General features: G+C 33.5%; 1 protein-coding gene across 1 annotated transcript; it reads left to right on the top strand.

The window, feature by feature from the left end:
- Positions 1–3,154: 3,154 nt before the first annotated feature.
- LOC128162296 (uncharacterized) lies at positions 3,155–6,919 on the top strand. The gene is made up of 2 exons (XM_052825451.1): positions 3,155–4,426; positions 6,500–6,919. Exons 1-2 carry the CDS (start codon positions 3,155–3,157, stop codon positions 6,806–6,808), a joined length of 1,581 nt encoding a protein of 526 aa, XP_052681411.1. The 3' UTR covers positions 6,809–6,919.
- The last annotated feature ends 12,017 nt before the right edge of the window (positions 6,920–18,936 follow it).

Here is an 18,936-nt window from a genome sequence, read left to right as displayed (position 1 = left end):
TATATAAGATTACATATAGATATAAACATTAAGTACATGCAGAATAAAAAAAATTCCGAAATCCATTTTTTTTTTCAGTTTACTAGGGGTTGTCTTTCACAATAACCTTTCCCCCATTCTACAACCTTTTAAAGTCTTCTTTTTTTGTCTTCCTTAGCTTGTTCCTTGTAAAGAGTCGCCAGTTCGTACCGTATGCATGTCGCAGCTTTATATGTTTAAAACGTATTTGTGTATATTTTTCTATCCCCAATCCACTTACTATCTGCGTTAGCATATCTTCCGTCCGTCTGTTACTTGCAATTATACTGTGTAAAGTCCACCAAATAGTCAAAGCTGCAAGTTTTTTATTTAATTTATGATTTCATTGTACTTGACTATGATAGTTATTTAAAATCATTTCATGAAAATTGGCAACACGCACACGTCTTCATACATTGCAATTCTGACTTTATCCGAAACTATCCCTGGGTACATTTATCTGCGTCACGCCAACAAAAAAGTCACACGCAATGTTTACTTGACAACTAAGCTACAACACGCATTTTTTTTTTATTTTGTCACGGGCAACAATGGACCAGGAAGTATACTTATTCTTCCTGGACTCGACATGTTGGATATAGGTTTGTGATTATTGATTTAATGACAATTTGTTTACAAAAAACAATAAAATTGAATTTAAATGATAATATCGAACAACAATTTATCACCTCCTTTTCAAATAAACGTTAAAACATTATTAAGATTGAACTGAAAATCACTGATATGGAACATTTCAAGATTCAGCGATTTTACCTATACGATTAATGTTTTTAAAAACGTGAAACAGCTATAAACTCTTCTAAAGCCAATATATAACTAAATTTTATAATGAAGATTTATGTTTAACATATAACTATTATCAAAATAATTAAGTAGACTTAAGTCAGACACCTTTGTACGTCACATACGTTGCCTATAAACATAAAAAGTAATCAAAGTACTGAGAGTACTGAAAGACGGGGTCTTCAAAGTTTGAATTTGCAATTGTCTTGGATTTCCTCGAATATGCTTCCAAAATGTATGAACGTACTACATTTGGCTGTGTATTCTATTTAGCGTTTTTGGCGGAATGCAGCTTCCGCTAAATCAAGTACATCGCTAAATGCCATACATATATGTGTTAGAATAGTCACATTTAGAAATACGCTAATTCAAATCCACGCTAACTTTTTCAAAAACTATTTTCCGCCAAATATCGTACACGCCAAATATAGCACATTTACAGTATTTTAATTAGGCTATTTTGCAATTGTCTGATACTTTGTCTAAATTTTACTCTATCCCGGCCTTCATAATTGTAGAAAATTGACACAACGGTATATTATGTAAAATAAGACCCCAAGGAAAAAATTTAAAAAGTATACTACATGTAACCGGGAAAATCAAACAACTATATCAAAGTAGATATTAGATTTATTCAATTTTGTGATCCAAGGGAAAATCCACAAGTCGGGCGGTATCTGTAAAAAAAGTTTTATGAAAACCCCGAAAACTCTAAAACTGCTGAATTAACAAACAAAGTGAACATTTGTATACCGATAACAAACACAGGCAGCTGACGTTAGAAATATTTTTTACAATAAGATTCCAAGAACTTGACAATAAAAAGATTTGTCACGGTCGGCACTTTGATTTTTAAGACCGACTTATCTGACACGATTTTCTTCATTTGCGATTTATGCAAAATTAATAGGTAAAAATAAATCCGTTCGCCACTTACTACTTTTTTGTGTAAACTCGTGCATCACCTACACGATTTACGATACAACCGTTCCTTTCATTAAAAATCATACTCCGAAAATCAGAGTCATAAATATCAGAGATTGTCAACTCCGCCATTAGCGTGTAAATGTTACGGGAACAATCTTATTTTCAGAACTACAAGTGCAACAGCAATCTTGTATAAGTCATTAAATTTGAACTCAAAAGTAAACATGAACATGAACCTGTAAATATTTTAAGTATTTTTTTTTTTATAAAATATTTACAAAAACTCTTTATTTAGTTTTTAAATTACTTTTTTAAAAACTTATTTACTTTTCACAAAGTAATGGTAATGCATTACTTTACTCATGTAATGGTAATGTAATGCATTACTTCAAGAAAATTTAGTAATGGTAATGGTAATTTAATGCCCTAATTCATGAAATAATGGTAATGTAATGCATTATTTTACAATGTAATTCATCCCAAGCTTGATTCCAACTAAGCCGGAAAACATGAACATTTACATTTAACTTGGTTCTTCAATCGATAAGATTGTATATATCATAAGATGTATAAGTCTTCCAAAATGTATAATCTATTATACATTTTGCTTACAATGCATTGTTTAAGATTTAAATTCAGTTTAATCAAGTAAAGAGCCAACGAACGAGAAGGCAGATTCAGACTTGTTTTTATTTTCTTTGTACACAATTCCTTTAGAGTCGAACAGCAGTCATACCGCAAGTAGACTGGAAGCCAATGAAACATCTATTTAATTTGTAAAACATCGGTGTATAACCCGTCCCGATTTTAACTTCGGCTTGCGCATGAAGTTTGGTAGTATTAAGGTGAACAATTGTCAAAATAAAATTCACAACTTTTCAAAAATGGCACATTGCGTTTGGGAACTTTACTAATTTCGATTCCACCATCAACCTCTTCTATTGATTAATGAGCTCACACACCAGCTGAATCGTCAACGGTGCTTTGCATTCAGTTACGTAACTCATTCCACATTTGAACCAAAGCAAGAATATTTTGATCAATAAAACTGTTTGTTTATTTTTTAAATAGAATTTTGTTTATACACAGACGACTAAAAAAATTTAATGCATGTTTTTATAATACATATTTACCGAAATGCGTAAAAACTTTCAGCACTTTTTTCTTAAGCGTAGACTCAATTCATGTGTTCTACGCGTGCCTTCCGGTTTGAGACTTCGGCTGACAGTAAAACGGCTGACGTGACCCCGTCTAAAAATCACAATTTTAAAAGAGTATTATGCTAAACTTACCTAAAAATAAGTCATCAAGCGAACGTATTCTGCGAAACGTATGCATACAAATCTGAGAAATACTATTCTTGCAATTTCAGGATTTCTATAGCTGTGTAAAAAACTATATAATAATGGACCCTGAGTTCAGCCTCCAAGATGTGGTACGGTGCCATCTCTGCGAGATATCGGTACCCCTTTCGCACTGTGTCATTTGTAACATACATCTATGTAAAGCCTGTGAGAGGGATCATCTCTCTAATACACCTAAAGAACACATAGTGGTGCCATTCATTTACCGGAAGGATATTCCTAAATGTCAAAACCATTCAACAAACTTTTGCGAAAGTTACTGTGAATACTGCTACTTTCCTATCTGTACGCTCTGCGTTTCCTCTAAAGGACAAAACCATCATAATGTAGTAGAGTTTTCGGAAAGTATAGAAACAAAAAAACGTGTATTGCAGAAAGATTTACAAGATTTGGAAAAATCTATTTTGCCTAAATATCAAGAGATTATCTCTAACATAAAAGCTCAGAAAGCTTATCTGAATGAAAACTCCCAAAACTTAAGAACAACAATCAATAAATATGGAGAAGAGTTGCACAGAGACATAGACACTGTTATGAAATGTCTAAAATCTGACCTTAGCGAAATAGGCTCCAAACACCTGGCAGTCCTAAAAAAACAAAAAAATGAAATAGAACGCACCGTTTCTGAAATCACAGACAGCATTGCCAACCTGAAGAAATCATTGTACTCCAATGACATCAGTCTTGTCTCTGCCTACGAATCCAGGAATACTGAATTCAGAAGATTGCCGCCTAAACTCACGGTTTTCTTTCCAAGTTCTACCCCTCTTATAATGAGCACAAATCTGGACCAGTTTTTTCAACATTTTGCTTCTCTGTCAGCGTCATCTATCAAAACAGAAGAACATGGTTACACAATTAATGCCGGATGCACCAAGTTGTCTCTACAACAAAAGACGTTAACTAACAAACCGATAGTGGTGACAGATATAAACACTGTATATGGACGTTCTAAGAGAATTTGGAGCGTGCACTGCCAGACCAATGACGAAATATGGACATGTGGTGCAGATAATATGATAAGACTCTTCAATCTTCAAGGGAAACAAGTAAAGTCAATCAGGGTTATGTCTGGTAACTGCCCAGAGGACATAGCAGTGACGATGAGTGGGGATTTAGCCTATGCAGATTTTTATGATAGATCTGTGAGCATCGTGAAAGATACACAGATACAAACAGTAATCAGAATACAGGAATGGAAACCTCGAAATTTCTGTTGTACTGCCTCTGATTTCTTCTTAATTGTCATGGAGAATTATGATGAGAAACAAACAAAAGTTGTGCGTTACTATGGCTCAACAGAGATACAAACTATTCAGCACAACTAGACACGATCTCGTTGCGAGCAACGAGGAGGTCTTCCGTCTGATTTTAGAATTTGAAATATATGTTCGATCTTGATTTTACTATTTAACAGCTTAACATGATTTAGAATAGAAAAACAGGGTCTACATTCTAAGGGCCAGATACTATTTTGTTTCAGGGAGAAGAACTTTGTTCAACAACTGTTTAGAAATATGTCACCGTTCTTGAGATATCTGAGAAAATGAAAAGTTTTAGGGGCCAGTCCCTTATCTCCTTATTGGAGCCGCTGAACCAAAATTTGAAGGTTGCATTTTGTAAAGTACATCATTTTGAGCATCTTTTCTTCTATACTGCATTTCAAAATATTTTCCTTTTTGAGATATAGGTGGTCATAGTTTATGGACTCTTGACCCCTAAAAAATCCTTATTACATAACACATGAATAAATCATTACATTACTTGGATACATAACTGTAAGATAAACATATTTACTTCTATAACCTTTCATTAAATTTCCCTCAGAAAAGAGCTACAGATGAAAGAATTTAGAGCCCTTTAGTTCCCTAATTGAGGGGCCAGCCCCTTTTTCTTGATATCAAGTAAAAGGTCATTTAATTCTCAACGCATTTTGCTCAACAGCTGTTGAGAAATTTGTTACCGTTCTTGAGATATATGAGAAAGAACATTTTAAGAGCTGATCCCTTTACTCCTTAAAGGGGCTGTTTAACAAAATTTTGAAAATTGCATATTATTTAGTACATCATTCTGAGTATCTTTTCTTCTATACTGCATTTCAAAATATTTTTCCTTTCTGAGATAATGGTGATCAAAATTGTGGACTTTTGGCTCCTAAAAAACCTAATTACGTAACACATGATAAAATCATTACATTGCTTGGATACATAACTGTAAGATAAACATATTTTCTTCTATAACCGTTCACAAAATATCCCTCAGTAAAGGGCTACAGATAAAAGACTTTAGAGCCCTTTGGTCCCCTAATTTTAGGGGCCAGCCCCTTTTTCTTGATATCAAATAAAAGGCCATTTAGTTCTCAACACATTTTGTTCAACAACTGTTTAGAAATTCGTTACCGTTCTTGAGATATATGGGAAAGAACGTTTTAGGGGCTGATCACTAAACTCCTTATAGGGGCTGTTTAACGAAATTTTGAAAATTGCATATTTAGTACATCATTCTGAGTATCTTCTCTCCTATACTGCATGTCAAAATATTTTTCCTTTCTGAGATATTGGTGATCAAAATTCTGGACTTTTGGCCCCTAAAAACCCTTATTACGTAACACATGACAAAATCATTACATTGCTTGGAAACATAACTGTAAGATCAACATATTTGCTTCTATAACAGTTCACAAAATATCCCTCAGTAAAGGGCTACAGATGAAAGACTTTAAAGCCCTTTTGTCCCCTAATTTTAGGGGCCATCCCCTTTTTCTTGATATCAAATGAAAGGTCTTGTAATTATAAACTTTTTTTGCATTACATGTCTTCACAAAATATTTTTCAGAAAAGAGATAAACTAAGAAAACCATGAAAAATTACGACGTTTTTTTAGTCTCAATTTTCGGGACCAGGCGAGCTTTAACGTCTTTTGAGCATGACAAATATGAATGCCAAATTGCACATCTACAATCTCTTGTCTACAATCCCTGAAAGTTTGAACTCAATATCTTTCACCGTTTAGGAGAAGATCCCTGGACAAGCCGACCCTCTGAAAATCGCTAAAACGTCATTTTCTCAAGAACGGAAATGACGTCATCAAAATAAAAAAATGTATATTACGTCCTGATTAATATCTATTAGATCTGAAAGTTTCACGAAAAACAGTTCAGCCATTTTTGAGAAATCGCCTGCACAAATTTTGTAAGAAAAAAAATAATAATAATAGGGAAAAAGAAACCGAACGAAAACAATAAGATCTTCCGTTGGAAAACGGAAGACCTTAATGAAAAGGGACAGCCTCTATATTCATTTGCTGAATTTACTAATATGTATAGCATATTTGTTAAGACTAAATATATCTGTGAGAACACGAACTTAGATATATGTGTGTCAGACAATGGAGCCCGAGCAGTAGTGGTGGTTAATCAGGCTGGAAAACTCCGATTTACCTACAAGATTCCTCTCTCATTTACCAAACCAGCTTTCGAACCAGCCGGAATCACAACAGACAGCCAGAGTAGGATCCTGATTGCAGACTGCTTCAACAACTGTATCCACATCCTGGACCAGGACGGACAGTTCCTTCGATACATTGACAACTGTGATTTACAGAGGCCATTGAGTTTATGTGTGAACACAAAAGACAACCTCTTTGTGACCGAGTTCAAGACAGGTATAATAAAGAAAATTCAGTATTATGAGTAAATAAAATATGCCTGTTTATATACACAGGATTGTATATAATCTTTATATCATTACCAAAATGAGATCATGAAACTTATCCTTAACACGATTTGTGACGTGTAAACAAACTGTCTTAACACGTTAGATTTGGTTTACCTTAGCATATAAATTGATTTAATTAAAAAAATATTATTCTCTGTGCCATATATATTCCATCATGTTGTTGGACGTGTGTCTAAATGGAACTAGTAACACTGAACTTAATAAAACTACCATACAGTAAATAATTTATCTTAAGTAGTTCCTTTCTTATTAATCATTCCTGTTTTGGTAGTTGAATAAAAGTTTTTTTTTATTAAAATGTATAGTTAAAATGAATGAATGTGACAATATGAAAAGACAGGAAGTTAAACAACACATTGATCCATGGATTCGTGAAAAAAAAATCTAACCTAATAATTCCTGGATCCACCACTAGGAAAGGAAAATAAATCTGTGATCAAAGAACTGTTGATTAATGCCTGATATTTATACCTGTAATTTTGTAGGTCAATATTGTTTATGACCGAAAACGAGTATACACTAAATTACCATAGCTTATCAACATATAGCTTGATGAATTAAACCATGCAGACCTCAAGTTGTATGATTTTTTTCTTAAACCTTTGATTCTTTGTAAACTGTGATTTTGTAATTCTTTTTCAAACTTATTTTTAGTCAAATCCATTGCGTTGGTGTAAAAACATAAAAGCTCTAATTCAAGCATTTAATTTATGCATTTACTTTATTGCCATAAATAGATTAGCAAAAATAGACTAGTAAATCAAACCTGACAGAACGTGTCAGTCAGTATAAAAATGCCATAGTGCTTTTTGTTTAATTAATGTACTTAAATGCATGTACAATTTAGCTATCTAAATTGTTATAATAAAATCACCAACTGATTTGACTTAAAGAAGATTTTGCATTATACATTTTTAATAAAATCTTATCTTTTATCTTTGTTGTTTTTCAATATCATGACCCTGTACTCAATTTACAGCAAAGCTCTCCCCCTTTTCGGTTCATTAACGTTTTCAACAGTTTGCTGAAAATATGTTTGGTAAAAAAAAGAAGAGTATGGGCGACCTTTCTTTAATCAATGTGATTGATTAAAAAGTAATTTAACTGCTTTAAAAGAGACTTATCTTCGCATAGAGGTTCTAAAACACAATATTCATGAAATACTTTTCAAACTGTTTAATTCTTACAAAGTTTTTATAATTAAACTCCGATCCGCTGTCACCAACTATCCTTAATGATGGCATGAACTCATAAAACTATTTGGTCGCTACATTAGTTTCGATCGCTCCTCAATTTCCACTGGGGTATATAAATGTATACCGGTCGAGAAGCTTGCAATCGGTTGCTTTCAAGTTGAGGCATGCAGGTGGCACGGACTTTTAAACTGGTTAATGCATGATTTTTAGCAGTAAAGACTTGCTTGTGAGAAGAAATTTTATTAAAGGTAACTACAAATAAAAGAAAATGAAAAAGAGTACATTCTATAAAAGCATTTCCAAGGTATCTGTATGGCACGTAATAATGTTGGGCTGCCTTACTTCATGTGCACTTCAAACACGTATATCATTCATACAGAGTGCATAACATAGTGCATAAGACTATTGTAGACTTCTGTCGTACTACATTCAAAAGTAATAATAAAATTCAAGAATTCTTCAATACTAGTAGAAGTTAAAAGTTAATGATTATCAGACCTCCAAAGTAATGAAATTCTAAAAAAAATTAAAACAACCAAGAATACAAAATGCATGACATAATTTTCAGACATAGCACATAACATGAGGGGTTCGGATCAACAGCTTAATTTACTCTTTTTAGCGATCCTCTGGACTTATCTGCAATTCGGAGAACAAGTAAAGAACGCCGAGATCTTCCTTTCCATTTGAAGCGGAGTATTTTCGTACATACTTAGGTGTCCAAATTTGCTCTTCACCTCTTGTAACCATGTATCTAATGTCCTAAGCTTCGATACTTTAATCTGATGTCTTTATGAAGATTTAACTGAAAAAATCATTTGAACAGTCGGTTTAGGATAGCCAATCATCGCGCTTAATGAAGGCATAACTAAACGAGGTGAAACCAAACATATGTGTACACTGCGTCCTATTTGTGTTCGTCGCATTAAACTACCAAGCAGTTCATTGGATTGCAATATCAAATAACATACTGTAAAATCATTTGTCAGGAAGAAATGTATCCTTGAAACGGCATGTCATTTTTACTAATCAATGGAAAGTGATGTCCAGAAATATCGATGAAACTGTCTTTTACTAAGTAAAAGTCAAAATCACAGTAAGCTGGAGATGAATGTTAATATCTTCAAATGGTTGGTATCTTCTATCCTCAGAAGCTTGGATAGCAGGATATGTGTTCGACCTTTCGTAGTATTCGAATGCATCTTGCAATTGGTAAATAGTGGGTTGTTGCCAGAACTTGTTCTGAAACATAGCTTGAATTTTTCCCTTTCACTCTGAACGCACTGGAATTATGGCTGAGAAGTTGAAGATGTTTACCTCACTTGCAGTCAGGAAACACCATATCAGAACCTCCTTAGATTTCAATGTTATAGAGACATTAACATTGAAAAAGATATGAGACATTAGTGAATATCGAGAAAGGGGTCATATAATTATTGAATAACATACCATAACCTGCCATCGCTATAGCTAGTTACGCTTTTTAGAAGGGCTCTGCTGAAAGCAGAATCCTGGCTGTAGGCAGGCAAATCGCCAATGTTACTATGAATAGCAAAACGTCAAAAGAAAACAAAAAACCAAACAGGGCTTCCCATCCCTACCAAATATGAAGGCCCAATTATGGAATACAGGGTGTTAGCCAGCCCCTCGAAAGATATCCCATTATTATTGTATTATACGAAATTTCCAATTTTCGCCAGGCTAGCTAAGCCTCTTACTGGCCGTGTAAACTCAATTCCTTTTGAGGGTAGACTGGGCTTCCCCGGGGCCCCATCCCCACCAAATATAAAGGCCCAAATATGGGATACAGGGTGTAAGCCAGCGATTCTAAAAATATCCCATTATAATTGTATTATACGAAATTTCCAATTTTCTTAAAAATTTGAGATATAGCATGAAATAAGCGAATTTTAGGCTAAAATTAGAGTGATTTTTTTTCTTAACTTCGATGAGATATTTTACCTATATATGCCATATCGATAGAAATATCAAAATATTTTTAAATATGTTTTTTCAGAATATCATGAATAGATCGTAATACACAATATATCTAGAAGTTTGGACTGCGCTGAAAATTAGGAAGCTAAAGTAACAGAACTCTATAACTAGTGAGTTATGAAAATTGTTCATTTCCTTTTTGAAAACCTTCCACCACAAAATATAGTCCCTTACTTAACTCTGTTTAAATGAATTCTTTAAAAACTTTATTCATTAAAGTTAATATGGCATTGTAAAATAAAAATATACTACTAGAGTTATAATGTGAATTTTCAGACTAGAGGTGGCCCAAAATGGCTACCAAAAATATATGGAGCGAACCTCTTTAAACTAGTTTTTTTTTGTCGATTTTAAAAAACTTATTTTTAGGGAGAGGGTTTAATCAGTTATGGAACTTGTGCCCAATACCATTGTGTAAATATACAATTAAATATGTTCAAACCAAACTTATTTTTATTAAGGTCTTCCGTTTCCAACGGAAGACTTTATAGTGATTGTAATGTTTCTTTTTATTAAGGTCTTCCGTTTCCAACGGAAGACCTTATAGTGATTGTAATGTTTCTTTTTATTATTATTTTTTTCCCCTTTTTGTCTTGTGAATTTCTCAGAGATGTCTTGATGAATTTTTATAAAATTTTCAGGAATGACTGAAAATATAAACATCTAGCGGTTTTTAGTAAAAGATTTTCTAAATTTACTTCCGTTCGTCCGTTTCCTGTCCCGCGACAAAAAGCTTGTCACCTCGAGATCTCAAATACAGTAAAGACTTGAACATCCAAACTTTGTGGGGTGATAGACCTATAGCTGTAGATGTGTTTAAACACTTTTGTTTTGTTCGTCGTAACTTCCGGTCGTCACCGGAAGCACTTAAAAAATAATTATTTTAAGGCATTAATTTTTTCGGCCGTAGAATAGCTATATAGATATAAATCTATACATAGGATATCTCTGCGATGTAATATCAACGAAAATATTCTACTTCCGGTGAGATATCTCAATTATCTCAGGTAGCTTTTATAAAACACATTTTGTACCCGCGATATCTCAGAAACTAAAAGTGATCAAGGCACGAAACATTCACGTATGATAGACATTTGATTGAAGATGTGTTTAAACGCTTTTATTTTGTCTTCCGTCACTTCCGGTCCACACCGGAAGAGTTCAAACAAATCGAGCTGTTCGTCATTTTAACTTTTTTCCTTTGATAGTTTTAGTTATTTCGATAAATAATAATGTAAGATAGGCAAGTAAACAAGAAATTGTAAATTTAATTTTTATTGAGCACTTCCGTTTGTCCGTTTCCTGTCCCGAGACAAAAATTCTTATTTTGAAGAGATCTTAAAAACGGTAACAACTTGAACAACCAAACTTTGTGGAATGATAGACCAATGTACGTACATGTGTTACCACTATTTTGTTTAATCCGGCGTAACTTCCGGTCGTCACAGGAAGTACACCAACTTTTGATTTTTTAAAAATTATTTTGTTTACTTAGCCTGGAAGTAACATTTAAGCTAAAGAAATATAAAAGGTCATATTCAAATGGTAAAAAAAAATCTACTTCCGGTGAGATATCTCAAATATCTCAAATAGCCTTATTTTATAAAAACATATAGTACTCGCAAGATCTCAGAAACTGTAAAAGATCAAGACAACAAACTTATATGGGTGATGAACATTTGTTTGTCCATGTGTTTAACGGGTTTCATTTTGTCGTACGTCACTTCCGGTTCTCACTTGAAGCATTAAAGCAGAAGACTTTTTTTTACTTTAGATTTTTTTAACATTTTACTCAATGTGGAGAACAGTAACGTTCCGTAGGTAAATGTACTAAAAATATCTACTTTTAATTTCCTCAATCACTTCCGTTTGTCCGTTTCCGGTCCCGAGATAAAACTCTTTTCTTAACGAGATACTATAGATAACAAAAACTTGAACATCCAACCTTTGAGGAAAAACAAAATGTATATATTATATCCATTTTCTGTTTACAAGATAACTGGATTTTTTTGTGCAGATTAATACACGAGGAACGGAAGACCTTTTTGTTGCTTTAGCAACAAGAGTCTAGTTATTATTATTTTTTTCCCAGTTTTTGTCCACAAGATTTCTCAGAGATGGCTTGATAGATTTACTTCAAGTTTTCAGGACTGATAGAAAATGATCATATCTCTAGGCGTTTTTTTTCATTTTTTCAAAATTTATTTCCTGTCGTCCGTTTCCTGTCCCGCGTTAAAAAGCTTGTCACATCGAGATCTCAGAAATGAGAAAGACTTGAACATCCAAACTTTGAGGGATAATAGACCTATAGTCGTAGATGTGTTTAAACATTTTTGTTTTGTTCGTCGTAACTTCCGGTCGTTACCGGAAGCTCTTCAATTTTTTTTGTTTTTACGGATTTAGTTTATTTTCAATAGAATAAAGATATTAGTATAGATCCTTATATATGTCATCTATGCAATGTTAAATAAACAAAAACATTCTACTTCCGGTGAGATATCTCGATTATCACAGGTAGCTTTTTTAAAACATATTTTGTACCCGCAAGTTCTCAGGTACTGTACGTGATCAAGACACAAAACTTTCACCACTCATAGACAGTTGATTGAAGATGTGTTTAAACAGTTTCATTTTGTCCTCCGTCACTTCCGGTCCAAAGCGGAAGAGTTCAAACAAATCAAATTGTTAATCCGTTAAACTGGTTTTTTTTTTATAGTTTAAGCTGTTTCGATGACTAATAATGTAAAAAAGGAAAGTAAACAAGATATAAAAAAATTAAGTTTCATTAAGCACTTCCGTTTGTCCGTTTCCTGTCCCGAGACAAAAAACCTTATATCGACGAGATCTCAAAAACGGTAACGACTTCAACAACCAAACTTTGTAGAATTATAGACCTGTGTATGGACATGTGTTAACACTATTTTGTTTCATCCGGCGTAACTTCCAGTCGTCACAGGAAGAACGCAAAATTTTGATTTTTTAAAAATAAGTTGGTTATTTAGCATGGAAGTAACATTTTGGTTATAAGAATACAAGAGGTCATCTACACATGGTAAAAAAAACAAAAATAAGTTCTACTTCCGGTGAGACATCTCAAATATCTCAGGTAGCCTTCTTTTAAAAAAACAAACTACCCTCAAGATCTCAGAAACTGTGAGAGATACAGACACAAAACTTGTATGGATAATGGACATTTGAATGAACATGCGTTTAACGGGTTCCATTTGGTCGTTCGCCACTTCCGGTTTTAACTCGAAGTGTTCAAGCAATAAAAGGTTTTTTTCCTTAAGCATTTTTTAAACATTTTACTCAATGTAATGAACAATAACGTATCATAGGAAAATGTACTAAACTACGTATTTTCAATTTCTTAATCACTTCCGTTCGATCGTTTCCGGTTCCGAGACAAAAATCTTTTCTAAACGAGATATTATAACTAACAAAAACTTGAACATCCAAACTTTGAGGAAAGACAAGGTAATGTTTATTGTGTTTTGTATGATCCGGCGTAACTTCCGGTCGTCACAGAAAGTACTCAAAAAATGACGTTTTGTCTTTTTGTTTTGTTTATTTCTTGGGAATTCCTTTACAGTATAAATTATATCCATTTTCTGTTTACAAGAGAAATATATCTTTTGCACAGATTTATACATGAGGAACGGAAGACCTTTTTGTTGCTATAGCAACAAGAGTCTAGTTATTATTATTATTATTATTTTTTTCCCCGATTTTCTCAGAGATGACTGGATATATTTTCTTGAAATTTTCAGGAATGATAGGAAATGATAAAGTCTAGGAATGATTTTTTCATTTTTTCAAAATTCATTTCCGGTCGTCCGTTTCCTGTCCCTTAACGATAAAGCTTGTCACCTCCAGATCTCAAAACCAGTAAAGACTTGAACGACCAAACTTTGTACGATGATAGACCTGTGTATGTAGATGCGTTTAAACTATTTTGTTCTGTTCGTCGTAACTTCCGGTCGTCACCGGAAGCACTTCAAAAATAGTTATTTCACGCATTAAATTCATTTTCCATAAATAAAATATATAATTATAAATCTATACATAAGTTATCTATGTAATGTTAAATCAACAAAAAAAATCTACTTCCGGTGAGATATCTCAATCATCTCAGGTAGCTTTTTCAAAACACATTTTGTACCCGCGAGATCTCAGAAACTTTAAGTGATCAAGACACGAAACTTTCATGGATGATAGACATTTGATAGAAAATGTGTTTAACCGGTTTCATTTTTTCTTCCGTCACTTCCGGTTCACACCGGAAGAGTTCAAACAAATCGAGCCGTTTATCAGTTTAACTGTTTTCCATTGATGTTTTTAGTTAGATAAATGAAAAATAATGTACAAAAAGCAAGTATACAAGAAATGTTGAAAACAATTTAGATTGAACACTTCCGTTTGTCCGTTTCCTGTCCCGAGACAAAAAACCTTATTTCGACGAGATCTCAAACAAGAGGCCCAGGGGCCACATCGCTCACCTGAGCAACAATTGCCTTAATTCTGATCAAATTAGCATTACAGTGTCAAAATATCTTGACAACTGAGTACAGTAGATCTTGCTAAAAAAAATTGAAAATCTGCCAATTTTTATCCACCTCTTATTTTTAGTAAATACCAAGCCCCTTTTGTTGTTGTACCTGTAAGAAGATTTTTCTCTATTCCTAAACCCCCCCCCCTCTCCCCATTTCATGGCCCCACTATTCTCTAGGGAATCATGGTTTCATCAAACTTAAATCTACCTAATCTCATAACCTGTGCTTTCACACTAAGTACTGAGTTTTGGACCAAAAACTTTCCCAAAATATTTTTAAAGATTGTAAAACTTGATCCCCCAATTGTGGCCTCACCCTACCCCCGGGGACCATGATTTGAACAAACTTAAATCAACACTTCCTGAGGATGCTTCCATTTTAATTTGAGTTTTTCTGGCCTAATAGTATTTAAAAGAAATTTTTTAAAAGATTTTCTCTATATATTCCTATGTAAAACTTGATCCCCCAATTGTGGCCCCACCCTACCCCCGGGGACCATGATTCGAACAAACTTGAATCAACACTTCCTGAGGATGCTTCCATCTTAATTTGAGCTTTTCTGGCCAAATAGTTTTTGAGAAGAAGATAATTTTAAAGATTTTCTCTATATATTCCTATGTAAAACTTGATCCCCCAATTGTGGCCCCACCCTACCCCCAGGGACCATGATTTGAACAAACTTGAATCTACACTACATGAGGATGCTTCCATCTTAATTTGAGCTTTTCTGGCCTGATAGTTTTTAAAAAGAAATTTTTTAAAAGATTTTCTCTATATATTCCTATGTAAAACTTGATCCCCCAATTGTGGCCCCACCCTACCCCCGGGGACCATGATTTGAACAAACTTGTATCTACACTACATGAGGATGCTTCCACTCAAATTTGAGCTTTTCTGGCCAAATAGTTTTTGAGAAGAAGATAATTTTAAAGATTTTCTCTATATATTCCTATGTAAAACTTGATCCCCCTATTGTGGCCCCACCCTTCCCCCGGGGACCATGATTCGAACAAACTTGAATCTACACTTCCTGAGGATGCTTCCATCTTAATTTGAGCTTTTCTGGCCTGATAGTTTTTGAGAAGAAGATTTTTAAAGATTTTCTCTATATATTCCTATGTAAAACTTGATCCCCCAATTATGGCCCCAACCTTCCCCCGGGGACCATGATTCAAACAAACTTGAATCTACACTTCCTGAGGATGCTTCCATCTTAATTTGAGCTTTTCTGGCCTGATAGTTTTTGAGAAGAAGATTTTTAAAGATTTTCTCTATATATTCCTATGTAAAACTTGATCCCCCAATTGTGGCCCCAACCTTCCCCCGGGGACCATGATTCGAACAAACTTGAATCTACACTTCCTGAGGATGCTTCCATCTTAATTTGAGCTTTTCTGGCCTGATAGTTTTTGAGAAGAAGATTTTAAAAGATTTTCTCTATATATTCCTATGTAAAACTTGATCCCCCAATTGTGGCCCCACCCTACCCCCGGGGACCATGATTTGAACAAACTTGAATCTACACTACCTGATGATGCCTCCACACAAGTTTAAGCTTTACAGGCCTAATAGTTTTTGAGAAGAAGATTTTTGAAAAATACCAACAAATGTTCAATAATTCTCAATTATCTCCCCTTTAAAAAGGGCGTGGCCCTTCATTTGAACAAACTTGAATCCCCTTCACCTAGTGGTGCTTTGTGCCAAATTTGGTTGAAATCTGCCCAGTGGTTCTTGAGAAGAAGATGAAAATGTGAAAAGTTTACAACGACAACGACGACGACAACGACGACAGACAACGGACAAATTGTGATCAGAAAAGCTCACTTGAGCCTTTGGCTCAGGTGAGCTAAAAAGGGTAACGACTTGAACAAACAAACTTTCTGGGATGAAAGACCTATGTATGTTCATGTGTTTACATTATTTTTTTTATCCGGCGTAACTTCCGGTCGTCACAGGAAGTACGCTTTTTTTATTTTTTAAAAATAATTTGGTTATTTAGGATAAAAGTAACATTTTAGCTATAGAAATCACAAGGTCATCTTCACATGGTAAAAAAAAACAAAAAAGATCTACTTCCGGTTAAACATCCCAAATATCTCCGGTAGCTTCTTTTTAAAAAAACAAAGTAACCAGAAAATCTCAGAAACTGTAAGAGATCAAGACAAAACTTATATGGATAATGGACATTTGATTGAACATGTGTTTAACAGGTTTCATTTGGTTGTACGTCACTTCCGGTTCTCACTCGAAACGTTCAAGCAATAGAAGTTTTTTAATTTAACTTTAGATTTTTTAAACATTTTACTAAATGTGATGAACAATGACGTACCATAGGTAAATGTTCTAAAATATCTACATTCAATTTCTTAAATCACTTCTGTGTGTACGTTTCCGGTCCCGAGACAAAAACAAATTCTCAACGAGATATTATAACTAACAAAAACTTGAACCTCCAAACTTTGAGGAAAGACAAATTAAAACAATGTATGAAGATATGTTTACTTAGTTTTGTATTAAGCGGCGTAACTTCCTGTCATCACAGAAAGTACTCAAAAATTAACATTTTGTCTTTTTGTTTTGTTTATCTCTTGGGATATCCTTTACAGAGTATAATTTATCCATTTACTGTTTACAAGAGAAATTGTAAGACTTTAAGAAACTGATGGTAAAAAATGGTAAAGACTTAAAGAATCAAACTGTGTGTGATGATAGACATATGTATGTAGATGTGTTTACATTACTTTGTGTCGTTCGGCGTAACTTCCGGTCGGCACCGGAAGCACTTCGAAAAATTTTTTTTTATCTATATTGGTTATTTTACAAAGAATGATTATATTAGTTAATTTCTTACATAAGACATTTATGCGATAGTAAATAAACAAAACAAAAACAAAAAACAAAAAACAAAAAAACAATAAGTCTTCAAACTTCGCTTGGGAGACTTAAAGATCTTCTTCCAGTGCAATATCTCAAATATCTGAAGTAACTTTTTTAAACTTAATTTTTTTCCAAAAGATTTCAAAAACTGTAAGTGATCATGACATGAAACTTACAGGGATGATAAACATTTTGTTGTAGATGTGTTTAACAGGTTTCAGTTTGTCGACCGTCACTTCTGGTCCTTTCAGGGAGGGTTCAAACAAATCAAGTTGTTTACAAGTAAAACTTTTTTTCTTTGACAGCTAAAGCTGAATAAAGAATAACGAACAATTAAAAAGGATAAAAAATTACGAACTTTTATTTTCATTCAGCTCTAGAATTTGTCCGTTTCCTGTCCCAAACAAAATAATTTGTTTTTGCCAGATCTTAAAAACGGCAAAGACTTGAACAACCAAACTTTATGAAATGACAGAACTGTGAATGTACATATGTTTACACTATATTGTTTCATCCATCGTAACTTCCGGTCGTCACAGACAGCACTCCAAAATTTTATTTGAAAAAAAAAAATCCTTGTTAGCATATAATAACTTCTCATTATTAGATATAATAGGTCATCTACACATGCTTATTAAAAAAAATGAAAAAAGACCTGTCGCTGCCGGAAACACTTCATTTTTACGCCATTAATTTATTTCGCTCATATTTGAAATATGAGCATAAATGCTTACATATGTCATCTGATTTTAAATAAACGAAAAATTCTACTCCGGCGAGAAGTCTCAGGTAGCCTTTTTTAAAAACCTTTTTTACAAAGAGATCTCAGTGACTGTTAGTAATTGAGACACTATAATATTATGTCATTTTGTAAAGCAATAAAAGCAAAGAATATACTTCCGGTGAGATAACTCAAATATCACAACAAACTTTTTTTTTCAAATTTTGTAGCCGCAAGATCTCAGAATGATCAAGACAGGAAACTTTTATGAACGATAGACATTTAATTAAACATGTCTGTCAACAGTCACTTCTGGTTTTCACCGGAAGGATTTTAAAAAATGAAGATTTTAACAAGTTTTTCTTATATATCTCAACTTTCCTTTGCAAGGCTTTCAGGAAATAAAAACATAATAATAAAATCATTAATTTTATTCATTAATATACAATTTGTTGACTATCAGACTAACAAAGTAATAAGTGGTTAAGCAATATTATATAGATATTGTTTAAAGATCAAACATTCAAGGCATACTGTTCCATACACAGGCATACATGTATACCAAATCAATCTATGCACATAATTAATTGTCACTGAAGCACACATCTATCATACAAAGTTAAAAAGTAATTCAAGTTAAATACAACTGTCACAAAATGTGAGGCACTTATATTACTCAAGTAAAAAGTTCTTTCAATATTACATGTAATAGACAGACAATGCTAGAAAGCAAAGGAATAA

Source organism: Crassostrea angulata, chromosome 9 (genome assembly GCF_025612915.1).
Source record: "Crassostrea angulata isolate pt1a10 chromosome 9, ASM2561291v2, whole genome shotgun sequence".
NCBI lineage: Eukaryota > Metazoa > Mollusca > Bivalvia > Ostreida > Ostreidae > Magallana > Magallana angulata.
Note: the sequence above shows the minus strand (reverse complement) of the source record. Positions and strands in the feature narration are given on the sequence as shown.